This window comes from Zalophus californianus, chromosome 11, assembly GCF_009762305.2.
Source record: "Zalophus californianus isolate mZalCal1 chromosome 11, mZalCal1.pri.v2, whole genome shotgun sequence".
NCBI lineage: Eukaryota > Metazoa > Chordata > Mammalia > Carnivora > Otariidae > Zalophus > Zalophus californianus.
Window position 1 is genome coordinate 5,908,927 of NC_045605.1, and position 19,922 is coordinate 5,928,848.

General features: G+C 40.8%; 1 protein-coding gene across 6 annotated transcripts in view; it reads left to right on the forward strand.

Annotated features, from left to right (window-relative positions):
• Positions 1-11,961, forward strand: part of ATM (ATM serine/threonine kinase) — a 117,912-nt gene extending 105,951 nt beyond the window's left edge. For all 6 annotated transcript variants that reach the window (XM_027578286.1, XM_027578289.1, XM_027578288.1 and 3 more), the window contains 6 exons: positions 373-538; positions 2,006-2,092; positions 4,813-4,927; positions 5,609-5,672; positions 10,609-10,745; positions 10,856-11,961. In XM_027578286.1, the coding sequence (XP_027434087.1) occupies positions 373-538; positions 2,006-2,092; positions 4,813-4,927; positions 5,609-5,672; positions 10,609-10,745; positions 10,856-11,039 (753 nt within the window). In that variant the 3' untranslated portion in view covers positions 11,040-11,961. The remainder of the gene's footprint in view (positions 1-372; positions 539-2,005; positions 2,093-4,812; positions 4,928-5,608; positions 5,673-10,608; positions 10,746-10,855) is intronic.
• Positions 11,962-19,922: the final 7,961 nt, after the last annotated feature.

Genomic DNA, 19,922 nt, shown 5'->3' on the forward strand with positions numbered 1-19,922 from the left:
TCCATTCTCGCTTTTCTGTTTCCTGTTGGGCCCCTGGTGGTCTGTGACCTCCTCAGACAGTCAGGAGCAGTTTCTGGCTGTTTTGTGTTTACTTCCACATAGATAACAGAATCATTCCAGTTTGAATTGAATTTAAAACAACAGTCACTGTTGGTGTGTCTCCTTCCCCTAAGATTCACGTGAAGCCTAAAGGGGTTATACCTTGTCACTGTTTCCCTGACCAGACTGTTAGCTTCTGGGGGTAGATGATACCTTGTTTATCTCTCTATTGCCTCTGCATCCGTCGTGCTATTTTCTATCTAGAAACTCTCAGTAGACATTAAAGTAGTTGAACACAATATTGAGAAAATTTTATATTTGATCTTTTTAAAGGATGTACAAAAGAAGTCGTTTGAAGAGAAATATAAAACGTTCATGGATGTCTGCCAAAAATTTCAACCGGTTTTCCGTTACTTCTGCATGGAAAAATTCTTGGACCCAGCCGTTTGGTTTGAGAAGCGACTGGCTTATACTCGCAGTGTGGCTACTTCCTCTATCGGTAATGTCTTGTCCGTTGTGGCCCACGCATCACTGGCTGCCCTCTCAGCCGCAGGGGGTGATGGTGCTGAGGGAGCTTGTCAGCTGGACCATCCTCGCCATTGCGTCACTGTGCGTCTCGCTCGCCTCTCGGCTCGTAGCTCGTTCTGAGCTTTTGCAGGAAAGAATTCTCCTACTCCAAGGGGAGAGAAGACCGGCTCTTCTTTGTTTAGTAGTGAATACGGCGTATTTTCAGTCCCCTCAATATGTTATTTTCTTCCTTTTTTTTTTTAAGATTTTATTTATTTATTTGACAGAGAGAGACACAGCGAGAGAGGGAACACAAGCAGGGGGAGTGGGAGAGGGAGAAGCAGGCTTCCTGCAGAGCGGGGAGCCCGATGCGGGGCTAGATCCCAGGACCCCGGGATCATGACCTGCGCCGAAGGCAGATGCTTAACGACTGAGCCACCCAGGCGCCCCTCAATATGTTATTTTTTGAGATCGCCTTTGGGAAATAATAAAACCCATGATAACTATATTTAACTTACCTCCTTTAATTTAATTTAATTTGTTGTTCTTTTGCACAGAATCTCTGTTATCACTTAGTGACTGAATCTATTTAATAGAATTTTATGTTTGGATTAGAAATCATGATATATATTCAGATACGCAGGGCACACTACATATTTTGACCTTGTTTTTTTAATGGGTAAGAGACTGGAATAGCTAGACAGGGCTATTAGCCACGTTGAATAGCAGAGATCTTCTAATCTGTTGATTTTTTAACTAAGAAGGGCCATCCCTCCATCACTTAGGCAGCATACCCTGAAAGGCAGGGAGTGTATGTTCTGAATAAGTTCTCGGTCATTAAAAAACCCTCTTCTTGTCTACAGTGAGAATCACTAATCTGAGTCAACTAATTTAGTTTATAAACAAGAAAGGAGACCCAGTTCATAACAGCGCTAGCCAGGTGCTCGGGCGTCCTGTTTCTTCTGTAACACCACATGCTGTTTTCATTAGGTCAGAAGTGTTCGGGCATGCCATCATCTGTCTTGAAAACAGAAATGCAGTTTTTCCTGGACATATATCTGATGAAATGAGTTAATGATTAATTTATGTTAAACTTAAAAGTATACTCAGTAAAATATTTGAGGGCATATAATGCCTTGCTAAATAATGGGTCTCAACTTTAACCATACTAATTTTCAAAGTATGAATATTTTTAAATGCATGCTTATTAGTAAAGGGAAAGCTTTTTTTTAGTGCATCATGGAGAATTTGTAAAACACAGTGTTAATGAAACAGCTCGCAAGATCTTTCTTAAATTCAAAGTGGCAAGTTATGTGCATATTTTCCTTGAAGCCGGCTAAATAGCCTACACTACTTAAAAGTCATGTTGTCAGTGGTATTAGTAGAAATTATGGGTCAATGTGTTCTAGAAATAGATGATCCCAGGGAATTCAGGTTGGTTTGTTGTTTTTTTCCCCAGTTGGTTACATACTTGGACTTGGTGATCGACATGTACAGAATATCTTGATAAATGAGCAGTCTGCAGAACTTGTACATATAGATTTGGGTAAGTAATAAAAGATTAGAAATGCATCTTTATTCTGTTTATTAAATATTTGGTCATAAGAAATGATATTTGCCTCCAGGATGTTACAGGTGTGAGGGAGACAGATCAAAAAAAGGCATAAACACATGCTAGAGGGAATCGCTAACTCTCTTGCGATAATGAGTGAAACTTACTACAACAGGTGACATTTAAGCCAGATCTTAAAGAAAGATAATCCAGACAGAAGAGAGAGCAAATACAAAACGGGGACTAATGAAGCTGTAACCTGTAGGAATGGTGAGCTGTCAGACACGGCCGGGGTGAAGTTTGTGTGTAGTTGAGTAGCTGGAGAGGTAGCTTGGTGCTAGACTGTAAAAAGCCAGGCTAAGCGTTTCAGCTTTAACCTGTGAAACAAGGGGGGAAGTAAATGAAGATGTATTTAAGTAGGACGTGATCACATTTAATTATTGGAGAACGAATTTGGGGAGCAATACTGGCAGTGGAAAGACACGTTAGGGCCTAGTATAATAGTTGAGACAAGAAAGGATGAGGACTTGGACTAAAGTTGTAGACGTCGGGAGCTGGGCCGTGGGGGCGTTCTCACCGTAACCTGCAGCCGGGACGTTAGACGTGGCGAGGGCGGGAGAAGGGACGGCAGGGTAACTGATGTTTCTAGCGAGGGAACAGAGCAGGTTTTGTGAAGTATGAGAAAGCAATGAGTTCACTTTTGCATCTTGTCCTTAGGTATTAATGGGACTTCCAGGTGTAACGGGCAGTTTAATATACAGGAAGGCAAAGAGGTTGAGCATAAAGATAGAGCTGTACAGCCTTCTGCTGATAGATGTCAGCTGAGGTCAGCGGACTGGAGGAGGTTCTGATCTTCTGTATCGTCCTTGATAAAGAAGACTGAAGACAGAATCCTACGGAATGCCGGTTTTGAAAAGCTGGAGTCAGAAAAAACATTGAGGAATAACTAATAAGTCATGGGAACGAGGAGGCAGGGGTGTCTTGGAAGGCAGGGGCGGGAAACTTTTCATGAAGGTAGAAGTGCTCAGTAGGGTCTGCTACAGCAGGTCAAATAAGGTCAACCCTGAGAACAGGCCTTTGAATTGAACAGTTAATCGATGTTCAAGGTCTAGGAGGTTAATCTGGATAGAATGGAAGAAGTGAGATTGTGGAAAGGGAAGGACTTGCAGACCAAGAACGTGCGGCTGCCCTCGAGAGGTTTAGCAGGATGGGAGAGGCATTGGCTCTGGACCTGAGAGAGACATGCTCGAGCCTTTTTTGTTTGAGGGTTTTTTTGTTCACTTGCTTTTTGAAGATGGGCGCGGCATGCACATGTTCTGTATCGATAAGCTAGAGGAGAGAGACCGAGATCCTGAAATAGCAAGGGAAGTCCTAAAGCACCTGGGCTACAGTTAGCTTTACATGGGAAGCACATTAGCTTTTCCACTGAGAGGAGGAAGGTCTTGAGCTGGAGGAGAAAGAATTGGAGGGAAATAACATTTGCTATTCTAACTGAGAAAGCAAAAGCCTGCTTGCTTGCTGAGCATCGGAGGGATGGTAATTGGCCTTGTAAGAACAGTACAATGCAAACCGGGCTCCACGGAGGTGAGACCAAGAGCTGGGTGGAGACAGGGAGTGAAGACGACATGCCGAGCAGCCCTTGGGGAGCTCGCCTACCGTGACGACCTGCGCTTGCGGTGGGGCCAGTGGTGTCTTCCCGCGCCTGCTCCCAGCCTCCCTGAGTCGCCGCTGTGCTTAGAGAAGTGTGGAGGGGCCGGGGGGCCAACAAGACGTGAGGCAGTAGTGAGAGTGAGCAGCCTTGCACTCCGCACCCTGAGTGGAGTAGGGAAGGAAGAAAGGCTGACAGACTAGAAATCTCAGTGAGTTTGAAGATTCTTTAATAAGGAGCTAGAAAAAGAGCTTTCAATTAGAATGTGGAATTTAAGGATTTCTAAGAAGGTGTAGTCTCAGGAAATTACAGGTTCTGTATTATAATCCTATAAGTCGTTGCTAAGATGGAGTTCCATTAGAATAGAGAAGATCACGTATATTACATGGTCTTCCCCAGAATGAACTCAGTTATACGAAGTTACAAAAGAGTAGTGATTGCTGGAGGCACAGAGTGAGTGGGAGGGCGGGAGGCCTGGGAGGGATGTGGGTGGCTGTAAATGGGGCAGCTTGAAGGATCCTTGTGGTGACGGAAATATTCTGGACCTTGACTGGATCAGTGTCCATGTCCTGGCTGGGAAACTGTACTGTATAATTTTGCAAGATTGGGGGAAAATGAAGAAAAGGTATATGGGGAATTTTGTATTTTGCATATTGTATCTTACGAATGCATATCAATCTATAGTTATCTCAGAATAAAAAGTTTCATTTAATAAAAGGTTTTGATGTATAACTAACATGCATGTATCCTTAAATACATATAAATTAAGATTATATGCATATTTTTTATTTTAAATCCTACCCATCACTATTTCATTTAAAAAAAATATCACCCTTTAATCTAGAACTTCTCTAATTATGTCTAGAAGTTGTTACACTTTTTAAATTTGAGGTGCATTCCTAGACAGTGGCGGAGCAGAAACAGAATAAACCACCATGAGTGGTACTGTGTTACTGTGGAGTACTGATGACAGATGATTTGGGGCCTCTGCACAGCTCACACGCCCCAAGGGAGGACAGTCGGTTTGCTGTGGAACCTCCTAACCTTGCTGTACTGTTTCCTTTAGGAGTTGCTTTTGAACAGGGTAAGATCCTCCCCACTCCTGAAACGGTTCCTTTCAGACTCACCAGAGATATTGTGGATGGGATGGGCATTACTGGTGTTGAAGGTGTCTTCAGAAGGTAAGGGTTTACAGCAGATGGTTTTTCCTGTCAAAATTATTTGGATTATTGACTTCTGTAGACTCTAGGATTCACTGCTAAATCATGTTCCAGTGCTGAAAACCCTGGGGGAAAGACCGTAATAGTTTCCCCTTCCTTCAGACCACCTGGGACCTCACTGTATATAACACACATAGCTGTCCTTCCTAGCCCCTTCTGGAAGCAGCTTGCATCTATCGTTAATGCCTCTGTCCTCGGGAACTCCATTTACCACTCAGAACTCCTTTGGGCGCTCAGTGTTGGGCAGATAAGCTCTGCTAAAGGAGCGTATGATGGACCAGTTCCTGCCGAAAGCACTTCCCAGGTCCCCGTAGCTCCGCAGCATTGGTCCCGTGTGCTCAGCTTTACTAGAGTAGAATCCAGTCAGAGTGAACTAATAATTACCACAATAATCGCTGACTGAAAGCAATGTTTCATAGTAGTACTGTGTGTTATTCTTACAAAGGCTTTAGCTTACATTCGTATGGATATATTCCTTTCAAAAACAATTTACCAGAAACGCAGTCTGCCTAGTACTGTGCTCTTTGAGCTGTTAATTTGGGAATTATTAACAAGAATAGTCTCGGCAGGGTATACATGAATATATAGCGATGAAGAGATGTTGGAACTGTAACAAGATCCGTATTTGTAATGTGTTTGTAGATGCTGTGAGAAAACCATGGAGGTCATGAGAAGCTCTCAGGAAACCCTGCTAACCATTGTGGAGGTAAAGCGTTTTATAAGGAAATCTTTATTTCTCTGCCATTAGACTGTGTATGTTAGGACGTCACTGATTTGAGGATCGGTGGTGCTTCGTGTTAACGTGGTGGGATGGGCAGCAGGAGGGACGGGGGTGCGCACATCAGTAAGTAGTGGTCTAGAAACGCCTCCAGGCCTACCAGGTTTCTGGGCATGTTACGGCATCCTAAGTCATCTCTAGTGTTTAAATCATAAATCAGCACTTCGACATCTTTGCTCTCTCCTGGGGCATGACTTACTTTCAGAATGGTTTCGACTGGGGTTTTGAGAGAAATCAGTAAATTATATCCCTTTGCCCAGGTTCATGTAATCACTGCCTCATGTTGATCAGGCAGAAAGAGAAGAAAGTAACGCAGCTTTCCAGGGCTTAATGACATTAGCTCCACCCCAGAGAGAACTATGTACCTAAAGCAGTGTTTCACGGCCCTGGTCAAGGGTGTGTGGGGCAAGATATGAGTTGTGTTTGCTCCACAAGGAAACGTGGGAGCCAGAGCACAGGGGCCCCCCCTTACTTACAGCCTTCAGCGTTTATTCCTTTAAGCTGGTGGTGCTCAGCTGGCTGTACTTGACTGTCAGCAGTACAGCTTTTAAAAAATACTGATGCTGACCATATTCAAACCATACTTCGGGGGTGGGGCAGGAACATTTGTTTTTTTAAAAGCTAGTGCTATCTACTGGGTGGAGGCCAGGGATGCCGTAAACATCGGGTAATGCACAGGACAGCCGCCGCAACAAAGAAGTTTTCAGCCCAAAAATGTTTGTTAGTAGTGCCTGGATCGAGAAACCCTGCTGTAGCTCACTCGGTCTGTGTTCCTTTATTGTTTTCATTCAGCCACTTCTGTTTTGCTGGTAAGACTAAAGTCATTTTTTGAAGTAGTCTGGTTCTTCCTTGATTTCAAAATTTACAAATATGACTCCTAACAGAAGGCTTAGGGTTTGAAATAATTTGTGTTGTTTTTCTACTGAAACCCAAGAAGACCATTATAGACTCTTTTTAATAGTAGAGACCTCCATTCCTTTTCATTATTTCATTAATAAAATGTACCTCCCTATGGGTTCAAGCTGAAGTAACCATCAACTTCATATAGACTGCTATATGCAGAAGACATCATAGACAGACCTAATGGTAACCACAAATCAAAAACCAGTAATAGACATGCAAAGAATAAAAAGAAAGGAATCCAAGAAAACTAACAACCATGAAAGAGAGACAGAAAAGGATCAGAGAAAAACTACAAAAACCACCATAAAACGAGTAACAAAATGGCAATAAATACATGTCTATCAATAATTACTTTGAGGGGTGCCTCAGTTGGTTAAGCAGCTGCCTTTGGCTCAGGTCATGATCCTGGAGTCCCGGGATCGAGTCCCGCATCGGGCTCCCTGCTCGGCGGGGAGTCTGCTTCTCCCTCTGACCTTCTTCCCTCTCGTGCTCTCTCTCTCTCAAATAAATAAATAAAATCTTTAAAAAAAAATAATTACTTTGAATGTAAATGGGCTAAATGCTCCAATCAAAGACATAGTGTGACAGAGTGGATAAAAAAACAAGACCCATCTATATGCTGCAAACAAGAGACTCGTCCCAGACCTAAAGACACCTGCGGATTGAAAGTGAGGGGATGGAGAACCATCTGTCATGCTAATGGATGTCAAAAGAAAGGTGGAGTAGCAATACTTATATTGGACAAAATAGACTTTAAAACAAAGACTGTAAAAACAGACAAAGAAGGATACGATATAATCATAAAGGGGACAATCCAACATGAAGATATAACAATTGTAAACATTTATGCACGCAACACTAGAGTAGCCAAATACATAAAATAGTTAATAACGAACATGAACTCATCAATAGTAATACAATAATAGTAGGGGACTTTTTTTTTTTAAAGATTTTATTTATTTATTTGAGAGAGAGAGAATGAGAGACAGCACGAGAGGGAAGAGGCTCAGAGGGAGAAGCAGACTCCCTGCTGAGCAGGGAGCCTGATGTGGGACTCGATCCCGGGACTCCAGGATCATGACCTGAGCCGAAGGCAGTCGCTTAACCAACTGAGCCACCCAGGCGCCCAATAGTAGGGGACTTTAACACCCCTCTTCTATTGATGGACCAGCCATTCAAACAGATCAACAAGGAAACAGTGGCTTTGAATGACCAACTGGACCAGATGGACTTAACATATTTCACCCTAAAATAGCAGAATCCACATTCTTTTCAAGTGCACATAGAACATTCTCCAGAATAGATCACATATTAGGCCACAAAACAAGTCTCAACAAATTAAAAAAGATCAAAGTCATACCACACATCTTTTCTGACCACAGTACTAAGAAACTAAGTCAACCACAGGAAAAAATCTGGAAAGACCACAAATACATGGAGGATAAATAACATGCTACTAAACAATGAGTGGGTCAACCAAGAAATCAGAAAGTACATGGAAACAAATGAAAACACAATGGTCCAAAATCTTGTGATGCAGCAAAAGCAGTTCTAAAAGAGGGAAGTTTATAGTAATACAGGCCTACCTCAAGAAGCAAGAAAAATCCCAAATAAACAACCTAAACTTACACTTAAAAGAGCTAGAAAAAAATACAAAGAAAACTCATGCCAGTAGAAGGAAAGAGATAATAAAAATTAGAACAGAAATACAAGAAATAGAAAAAATAAATAAAAAAATGAAACCAGGAGCTGGTTCCTTGAAAAGATCAACAAAATTGATAAATCTTTAGCCAGACTCATCAAAAAAAAAAAAAAAAAAGGATTCAAAATCACAAATGAAAAAGGAAAAATAATAGCCAACAATACAGAAATACAATTATAAGAGAATATTATGAAAAACTATGCCAACAAATTAGACAACCTGGAAGAAATGCATAAATTCCTAGAAGCACCTACCAAAACTAAAGCAGGAAGATGTAAAAAAATTTGGACAGGGCGCCTGGGTGGCTCAGTTGGTTAAGCGACTGCCTTCGGCTCAGGTCATGATCCTGGAGTCCCGGGATTGAGTCCCACATCCGGCTCCCTGCTCAGCGGGGAGTCTGCTTCTCCCTCTGACCCTCTTCCCTCTCATGCTCTCTATCTCTCATTCTCTCTCTCTCAAATAAATAAAATCTTTAAAAAAAAAAAAATTTGGACAGACTGATTACCAGCAAGAAATTGTTGGGAGTTTTTGATTACTGATTCAAATAAAACTCCAGGATCAGATGGCTTCACAAGGGAATTCTACCAAACATGTAAAGAAGAATACCTATTCTTGAACTATTCCAAAAAATAGAAAAGAAAGGAAAACTTCCAGATTTATTGTATGAGGCCAGCATCACCCTGACACCAAAACCAGATAAACACAATATAAAAAGAGAGAACGAACTACAGGCCAGTATCTCTGAAGAACATAGATGCCGAAACCTTCAACAGAATACTAGCACACCGAATCCAACACTACATTAAAAAAGTCATTCACCATATGGCCAAGTGGGATTTATTCCTGGTATGCAAGAGTGGTTCGGTATTTGCAAATCAGTCAACATGATACATTATTACACTGATAAGAGAAAGGATAAAAACCATATTATAATCTCAGTAAATGCAGAAAAAGCATTTGACAAAGTACAACATCCATTCATGATAAAAATCCCTCAACAAAGTAGTTTAGAGGGAACAAACTGAACATAATAAAGGCCTTATATGAAAAAACCCACAGCAAACATCATCCTCAGTAGGGAGAAACAGAGCTTTCCCTCTAAGGTCAGGAACAAGGCAAGGATGTCGACTCTCACCACTTTTACTCAACATAGTACTGGAAGTCCTAGCGCCAGCAGTCAGACAGCAAAAAGAAATAAAAGGCATCCAACTTGGTAAGGAAGAAGTAAATTTTCACTGTTTGCAGATGACATGATACCAAAAATAGAAGATTCCACCAAAAACCTAGTAGACCTGATAAATGAATTCAGTAAAGTCACAGGACACAAAATCTATGTGTAGAAATCTGTTGTAGATTAACAGAATATTCCACCGTGACAGAGTTAACACTTTCTGCTGCTGCCCTTTTTTGTGTTTTCTCAGTACTTCTGTAGGCTGGGGCTGTAAACTGCCTTTAAGCATTCCATGTTTCATTCCAGGACATGTCCTGCGTCAGCAGTACCAAAATCTGCTCTGCTGTTTCATGCTGTTTCGGGCAACCCCCAGGGTCACTAAAAACTGTGGGGGCACTGACTTTGAATATATGCGGTTTGTCCATAAGTTCCAGGGTTCCCGTGTGACTTCACGTTGGGCACTGACATGGCTTTATGAGAGATCCAGACCAGGTTCACCCACAAAAAGGACCTTGGGTTTGGAGGAGCTTTCGAAAGCCGACCCTTTGTTTTCTCTAGTGGAATTTAGAACTAATTGAGAGAAAAAGAAAAAGCCTTAGGAACAGCAATCAGAATGTTAGCTTTATTACTGATAAAATGCTTGGATAAGATGGTACAGGCGTGAGGCCCACACAGGCTTGCTGGTGCTTCCTGCTCCCACCGCCGGTCCCACCTGAGGGAGGATGGGGCGCAGAGCGGATGCCTTTGCTCAGGACTCTAGTGGTAAAGAGGCGGCGAGAGAAGGAAGGAAGGGGAGGGACTAGTCCTTATCTCTTTCTAATAGATTAGTTTCACCGAGTCAGAAACAGAGGTCAAGGGATGTCACCACCCCCACCCAGGGAGGAAGAATGGATTCAGAACGGGCTAGCCCGGAGCACTATGCTGACAGTTTCCTCCACAAGGAAACAGGAAGTGCCTCCGTAGGTCGTCCCCGTCCCCCAGTCACCTACCATTTGACTGGCCTGTTATTTTTTATCACACTGATTCCTCTGTCTCTAAGTACGTCATCAGAAGGCACATTGTTCTTCTAACACATACATTCTGTGTAGGTTCTCCTCTACGACCCCCTGTTTGACTGGACCATGAATCCTCTGAAAGCTCTGTACTTACAGCAGAGGCCAGAGGATGACACTGAGCTGCACTCCACCCCCAGTGGAGAGGACCCGGAATGCAGACGCAATCTCAGGTGAGCCGCCTGTTACAAACAAGGGCCCTACTGTCCAACTGCTCAGATTTTCCTGTTCCCAAGGCCCTCGAACTGTCCCACCGCACTATAACCTGTGTGTTTGTCCTTAGTGACACTGACCAGAGTTTCAACAAAGTAGCGGAACGAGTCTTGATGAGACTACAAGAGAAACTGAAAGGAGTGGAGGAAGGAACGGTGCTCAGCGTGGGGGGGCAGGTGAATCTGCTCATCCAGCAAGCCATGGACCCCAAAAATCTCAGCCGACTTTTCCCAGGATGGAAAGCTTGGGTGTGATCCATCATATGAATTTCCCTTCAGCTCAACCTTTAGAAATTATATTGTGGCCTTCGTTTTTAACCCATCCAACAGACTTTGAATAGGTAGTAATATTTAAGTGAACTATTTACTGTGTTTTTAAAAAAATGTTTAATACTTGACTCAGTCACCTAAAGAGGCCTTGACAGTCTCAAGGAAAATCTCCTCTCTCAAATGTTAGAAATAAGTGTCATTCCTGCTGTACTTGTAGGCTAGACATTTGGTTTTTCTTCTCAAGTACATACTTGTATTGTTCTCAGTAAAACCCCTGACAGATGCCTTAGCCGAAAGTGGAAGCAGCTGGAGGGCAGAGAGCATCACTGACAGTGTTTGCTTGAGTGTGAATTAGAAGAAAGAAATTGCTGGATTGAGGTAGCTTTTAAATTAAAACTTGTTTCCCAGATATTATATATGAATGATAAGTTATTTGATGCTAATTTATAAAAGGAAGAAGAAAACTTTAAAATTGTAACCATCTATGTATCATGGTAAAGCCACATTAAAAATAAGCAATATCGAAAGCAAGTTAGTACTTAAGAAATATGTCTGGATTTTCAGTAGGAAGATCACCCAGTGTTACTGAATAATGAAGTTACTCTACGGAGAACAAATTTCTAAGACACAGTTAGGATGGTTTCTATTTTTAAAAATGTATATTGGGACTTATCATTCTATTCTGTATCTTTTAAACCCTTCTGTGCTTTCTCTCTCTTTCTGATGACTTTGTATCTCTTCTAGTTTATGAATTCTCTTGTCAGCTATGTATAATCTCCTTTTTAGACTGTTTACCACATTTCTTTTTTCAAAATTTATTTTTCATTTCGGGGCGCCTGGGTGGCTCAGTCAGCTAAGCGTCTGCCTTTGGCTCAGGTCGTGATCCCAGGGTCCTGGGATCGAGCCCCCCATCGGGCTCCCTGCTCAGTGGGGAGCCTGCTTCTCCCTCTCCCTCTGCCTTCCCCCCCTGCTTGTGGTTTCTCTCTTAAGAGAGAAGTAAAATCTTTTAAAAAAAATTATTTTTCTCTCTAGTAGCTCTACATTACATCAAATTCCTATTGTTTGTATCTGTTGAACCTTGTATTTGGTGGAATGTTTATCTATGTATTTTGTAATTTTGGAGGGTGAGCTTCAGCAAGGCTTTCTCCATGGGAATTGTGTGACCTGGGTTAAGAATAATTCATTCCAGATAAGGTTTCTGGGGAACTCGTCTTAAAATTATTTTACATTTCAAATTACAGACTTACCTTGGTATTATCTGCCTAAATGAAAACTTAGTATGTACACGAAGTTTTATTACTGTAGTGAATCAAGGGATTGTAATAAACTTAAAATGTCTTTAAGAAAGCCTTGAAATCTTCGTGGATGGAATAAGAAATTACTAGCCAGATGACAGTGCAGGTATATGAATTTGTCCTGCTAGTTGACGTATGCAGTTATATAACATCATTAATCTTCTCATCAGCCTGGAGGCATATATGCCATAAGTTTCCTGTCCTGTTTCAAATATTCTTAGTAATGGTTTTGAAAAGTTTGCCAAATTTGCAGATAACAAATCTAGGAGGAATAGCTAATTCACAGGTGATAGAATTAAAGATTTTGACAGGAACACGGTCTAGAAATAAATAGGTTTTTAAAATATTATACAATTTGTTGTATGCTGAGTGCCTGACATACATTCTCTGCAGTATATCGTGGTAGGTTAGTGATGTTATTCCAGTTTACAGCTGGAGGAAGTGAAGTTTAGAGAAATAAGTAATTTGTCCAAGACCAGAATATAGTAAATTGAAGGTACAAGTGTAAGATGGACAAAGAATCTAGGCTTCACTAGTCAGTTCAGTGCAAACCAAGTAGAGCATCTACTAGAAAGGCTAATAAATTGTAGGCAGGACAGTGTTGTCTGGATTAAGGGAGATCATCGCCTTGACACCGCTCTCTGTGCTGGTCATACCACCTCAAGGTGTCTGCTCCTAGTATACATTTAAAATATATGCACTTAGAAATGCTAAAGATTTAAATATGTTATAAAGGAAATCAAAGCAAAGAGGAAAAACTCTGGATTTCTTATTTGCTGTAGGCAATTCTCTAAAAAAGTAGAAAGTATACTGACTTGAAATATAGAAATATGTGCCATTTCAAGTATTTTGTTTGCACTTCAATGAAATATATTTTCTGTAGATTTATTTTAGTACCATTGAATGCATTTCTTTACTACACTGTTCCCTGTTTTTGAATAAACAATTGTAAAAGAAAATATATGCTAAGCTTCATTTATTTTATTCAGATGTGTGAGTGTTCTGTGTGCCCGGCCCAGGCTAGTTCCGAGGGAGACAGTGGTGAGTGAGGCAGGAACAGTCAACCCTTAGAGCCTGTGGTCTGGGGCAGACCCAGACCCACCACTTCCAGTCCAGTGTCTGCTGGGAAGCCTGCTACTCAGAACCAGCCTGGTGGGCTGTATCTCAGTCTAAATAGTCTGCTTGTCTCTCTTAATTACCCCATCACAAAAAGGCAAATAAATGGTCCTTGTTTGGGCCCAGAGAGTGATCTAGCTGACATTTCTAAAGTCTAAAAGATACATCCTGGAATATGACAAATACAAAGGTCCTGATATCCTAAATGGGAAGTTAGCATTCCATAATATTTATCATTTTTTAAATACATAAATTCAGTCCTTCTGATTTTCAGGCTCTCATTTCTGAAAAAATGAATTTTGCATAAATACCAGAGTCAGATCTTTACAAAATTTAGATTCAGAATCTAAATGAGGAGGGTGAAAATCTTACGTACTTATAAACTGAAAAGTATTCCCTAAAAGAATTCTTTAACTTGCCCATAAAGTACAGCACGCATAATGTTTTTGATGTCCTGCAATACGTAAAAATGTGTACTTTGTACACTTATGCACAGTCTCTGATTCTAAAGCAGTGCTGCTCAACCAGGGGTGATTTTGCTTCCTGACTCCCCACCCTCACAGGAGACATTTCATAATGTCTGAAGACATTTTTTGTTGTCACTGGCATGGTGAGAGTATGAAACACTGACACAGAGTATTGAGGGTGAAGGTCAGTATTTCTAAATTGGGACAGAAACATGTAGGAGAGAAATGGTCATTATTTTACTTGGCTCTTGCCATGTGGTAAGTGTGTGTTCACTGCTGGTCTACAAATAACGTGTGGGTCACTATTTTTTAACTGTGGTAAAATACACATAACTTGACCATCCTTACTATTTTTTAAGTGTACAGTTCAGTAGTGCTAAGTGTACGTGCAGCTTGTCTCCAGCGCTCTTCACCCTGCACAACTGAAATTGTAGAACCATTCCACAACTCCCCATTCTTCCCTCCAGGTGGCTCTTGGCAACCACCATTCTATTTTCTGTCCCTAGCTACCTCCTATAAGTAAAATCATATAATATTTATGTTTTTCTGACTGGCTTATTTCATGAACATAATGACCTTAAGGTTCATTCATGTATGTCAGAATATACACCACCATTTTGTTCATCCATTTATCCATCAGTGGACACTTGGGTTGCTTCCCCCTTTTGGCTGTAATGAATAATGCTATGAATATGGCTGTACAAACATCTCTTAATATGCCAAAAGTATATAAAGTATGTAAGTATACTACCAGACTGCTGGATCGTCTGGCATTTATATTTTTTATTTCTTGAGGAACCACCATACTATTTCCCATAGCAGCTACAGAGTTTTATATTCTTACCATCAGTGCACAGGAATTCCAAATTATCCACATCCTTAGTGCCTGTTATTTTCTGGGTTGTTTTGTTTTTATAGTAGCCACCCTAATGGGGTATGGCTGAGTCATTCTTGAAAGTAATAAAAGTACTGTATACTTTATATAAATCCTATGAGTGCTCTTGCAAGAACTAACAAGTTCAATGCAGGAATACAGGCACAAACCCTAACTCCCACCCCTGACCCCTAGCCCTAACCCGAACCCCAGCAGAAGTCAGGGCTTTTATTACCTAGAGAGGACTCAACTACAAATTACCAAGCACATACCCTAACACCTAACTCTAATCCCTAAATTTAACCCTAACCCTAACCCTAACCCTCTGGAGAAGTCTCAACTGCAAAATACCAGGCACACACTGTAACCCTAACCTTAGATGTGAAGAAAGTGGCTTCCTGAACACACAATAAGAAAAGCTGAGAAGCAGCCTAGTTATCCTGGAGAAAACCCCAGACATTTTAAGTATTGGTAGTATTTCTGAAAATGGTTGGGAAAGTAGAGTTAAAAACAGAGGGCGCCTGGGTGGCTCAGATGGTTAAGCGTCTGCCTTCGGCTCAGGTCATGATCCCAGGGTCCTGGGATCGAGTCCCGCATCGGGCTCCCTGCTCCTTGGGAGCCTGCTTCTCCCTCTGCTTCTCTCTCTCTCTCTCTCTCTCTCCCTCTCTCTCTCCTCCTCTGTCTCTCATGAATAAATAAATAAAATCTTTAAAAAAAAAAAAAAAAAAAAAAAAAACAGAAGGACCAATTAAATATGTATTTGAAGAGTATTTAGATCCTCAAATCCCCTCCTTGCCTTAGCTCAGTGGATGGCTGCTATGTCTATTCTCACCCCAGCACAAGTCTGGGGTTTTATTCTCTGGAGAGGTCTCTGAACTGCAGGACATCAGGTACACACCCTAATCTCTCACCCCTAACCTTAACACTGACCGTAACCCTAACCCTCAGGAGAGGTCTCTAAACTGCAAAATACCAGGCACATGCCCTAACGCTAACTATATAGCTGAGAAAGAAAAGAAGTTTTAGAAGCAAAATATGTCCTCCAACTGATAATTTTGAAACCAGATTCTGAGTAGTGTTGTTAGCTTTGCTAGTAGATTTTAATGTTAGTTTATTTGAAAACTACCCCAAAATGTTCCCTAATGGTATATATAGTGTTTGAATATTCACTGTAGACTTATAAATCTGTAAATATTGCTAAACTTAGTATTTGCAAAAAGATTTATTTATTTTAGAGTGAGCAAGCATGAGCGGGTGGGGGGGGGGCAGATGGAGAAGGAGAGAGAATCTTAAGCAGACTCCATGCTGAGTGTGGAGCCTGATGTGGGGCTCAATCTCTTAACCCTGATATCATGAACTGAGCTGAAATCAAGAGTCGGATGTTTAACCAGCCGCCCCTAACTTAATATTTTCTAAACAACTTTTTTTTTCCGGTATGCATGATTATGAGAGTTGGAAATATTTTAAGAGAAAAATGGGTAATCAGTCAACTGGTTACAAATTTGTTTAAAGCCACTGTAGTGTAAACCCAACATGGAAAGTGGATTTCATAGGCCTCCCAAACATATGGCATGAGAAGAATTAAACACAATGAAAAGAATCCTGTTGAGGGTGCCTGGGTTGTTCAGTTGGTTAAGCGACTGCCTTCGGCTCGGGTCATGATCCTGGAGTCCCCGGGTCGAGTCCCGCATCGGGCTCCCTGCTCTGCAGGGAGACTGCTTCTCCCTCTGATCCTCCCCTTTCTCACGCTCTCTCTCTCTCAAATAAATAAAATCTTAAAAAAAGAAAACAATCCTGTTGAATCAATGCCTTCTACTCGAAGAACACCAGTGCTACTCAAATATTTCCTGATACTTTAGTAAAGAGCCCATTTTATGAGGCCAGCATTACCCTTATATCAAAAATTATAAGAGTTACAAGAAAACTGAAGACCAGTACCATGATGCAATGTAAATCAATTTCATCAATATAAAAAAAAGTACATTGTGGGCGCCTGGGTGGCTCAGTTGGTTAAGCGACTGCCTTCGGCTCAGGTCATGATCCTGGAGTCCCAGGATCGAGTCCCACATCGGGCTTCCTGCTCAGCAGGGAGTCTGCTTCTCCCTCTGACCCTCTTCCCTCTAGTGCTTTCTATCTCTCATTCTCTCTCTCTCTCTCAAATAAATAAATAAAATCTTAAAAAAAAAAAAAAGTACATTGTGACCAAATGACATTATTGAGAAATACCAGGGTGGTTTAATATGTGAAAATCAATGTGAATAAACTAACAAAGAAAAACTATATGATCATGTCAATAGATGCAGAAAAGGCATATGACAAAATTCAACATTTATGATAAAAATTATCAAACTAGGAATAAGAGGAACATTCTCAAGTTGGTGGAGGACATCTATGAAAAACTCACAGCCCACATCATACTTAATGGTGAAAGACTAAATGTTTTCCCCCTAAGATGAGGAACAAGGCAAGGATGCCACTCTTACCAGTTCTGTTCAACAATGTACTGGAGTTTGTACCCATGCAACAGAGCAAAGAGAAAGAAAGGAAAGACAGTTTGATAGGAAGTACAGTTATCTTCCATTTGCAGATGACATGATCATCTACATCAAAAATTCTCAAGATTCTATATGTTAGGTCTAGAACTAGAGAGTTTAACAAGATCACATGATAAAGGTCAATATACAAAACATCAACAATATTTTTGTGTACCAGTGTCAGAGTGTCCAGACTAGGCCAAAGATGGAATCACTTATTCTACATCCTACATCAGCAAACCAAAACAGCTCAGTTTCTATGCTCAGCTCTCCCAGAAAAGGAATGCCCAGACCAAACAATTAGCACTTGCCTACTCAGCATAAGTTAATTATCCAGTCTCCCAGTCTTCCCTTTTCTCCATATATGAAAAGTAATACTCTTTTAACCAGTTAAATGCCCAATATAACTTCCTTGTTCCTGTTCACCTTGGTCTATGAAACTTCTTCCTTTGTAAAAAGCTCTTTTCTATTTTCTAGACTGGATGCTTCCCAATTCATCAGTCACTAACTGAAAGCCAATTATATCAGGAAATAAAATATCTAAAATTTTCCTTTATTACCAGCAATGCATGATTTGAAATTGAAATTAAAAAACAAAAATTTAAATTTAAAAAATATCATCAAAAACATGAAATAGCTGGGCATAATTTTAATAAAATATGTGAAGTGCCTGTATGCTGAAATTTACAAAACATTAATGAGAAAGCAAAGGCCTAAATATATACAGAGAGATGTACTATGTTCATGGATTGGGAGATTCAATATTGTTAATAAGATAGCAATTCTTCCCAAATTGATACATGCAATGAATCAATGCAATCCAATCCAAATACAAGCAAGCTTTTTTTTTTCCTTTTGGAACTTAAAATCTATGTAGAAATGCAAAAGAACTAGAATAAGCCAAAACAATTTTGAAAAGGATAAAACAAGGTTGAAAAACTTAAAGCCATAGAAACAAATACAAGGTGGTAATGCTGTAAAAATTAGACACACAGATTAATGGAGCAGGATAAGGAATCCAGGAACAGACCCTCATATGAGACTAACTGATTTTCAGCAAAGGCTACAAGGTAATAGTATTTGGGAAAAAAATTAAAAAGTGCATATCCATACGCAAACCCTCTCTCGCCCCCCCACCCAACAAATCTCAAATCTTCTCTCCCACTATATACAATAACTAACTTGAACTGGATATATCTGAATGTGAGAGGTACAATTATAAAATTTGTATAAGAACTCCTTTGTCACCTTGGTTTAAGAAAAGATTTCATAGAGAAGACACTAAAGCATTGGCCATAAAAAAAAAAAAAAAAGGTAATCTGGACTTTATTAAAATGAAAACTTTTTTCTCCTTAAAAGACATTAAGAAAATGAAAACACCAGCCAGACCTGCCAAACCAGTATCAGATAAAGGATTTGTTTTTAGAACATATTTTTTAAAACCTTTTAACACAATAAGGAAATTAACTTGAAATTGGCAAAAGATTTTAAAATAGACCTCACCAAAAAAGACATCCAAATGGGAAATAAGCACATTAAAGAACCTCACATCCTAAGTCATTTAGGAAATGCAAACTAAAATCACAATGAGATGCCATTCAGTACACATCCATTAGAATACTTAAATTAAAACATCTGACAACACCAAGTGACAAAATATAAGTGGAACAACTCAAACTTGTTCATTGCTGGTGGAAGTATAAAATGGTACAGCCACTTTAAAAAACAGATTCTTGAGTTCAACAGGAGGAAAGGTGGCAGAGGAGGAGGACCTGGACTCATTTCATCCCACAGACACACCAAGGTAACAACTATATGTATTGCAACTAATTCTGAAAATGACCCGAGGACTGGCAGAATAGGTTTACACAGCTAATCCTGGACAGAAGGCCACACCGAAAAAGGGAGGAGTGGTGGAGACAAGGTTGGGAACCGCCCTCCAACTCCACACCCCCACCCCAAGCAACTAACCAAAAACAGGAGGGACATCACAAGCAAGGAGAAGTGAGAGGATGAGACCCCACACTGGGCACCCCTGGCATTGGGAACCTGCAATGAAAAAGGTGACTCCCTAGGCTTGAAAACTAGTGGGGCTTAACTCTAGTAAGTTTAAAAATCAGTGGATCTTAACTTCAGAAGCTTTAAATATCAGCAGGCTCCACTGTGGGACAGTCTGAAGGCAATAGGAAACAGTCCTTACCCTTAAAGAGCCAGCATTCTAAATAACTGCCCAAGACACAGCACAGAAGCAGCAGTTTGAAAACTGCCTGGGGCATACATGAAGGAGAACATGTACCAAAGGGGCAGTTTCTGTAAATTTCTCCAGGAACAAAAGTGCTTGCGGGTGTCATTTTTCTCTCCTCCCCCAGCCTAGACAGCCAGAAGCTAGCAGGAGCCAATGCTAACACTCTCTATCTACCTGGCTTACAAAGTATGCCCTGCTTCTGTGCTCCCCCCTACAAATCCACCCCACCCTACCTGTCCACCCAAAGCAGCTTTGGCTCCACCACACCCTGTAGGCAGCCCTGGCCAGGAGCAGCACCACTCCAAAGTGACTCCTGCCCTGGAAAGTAAAGGAGATA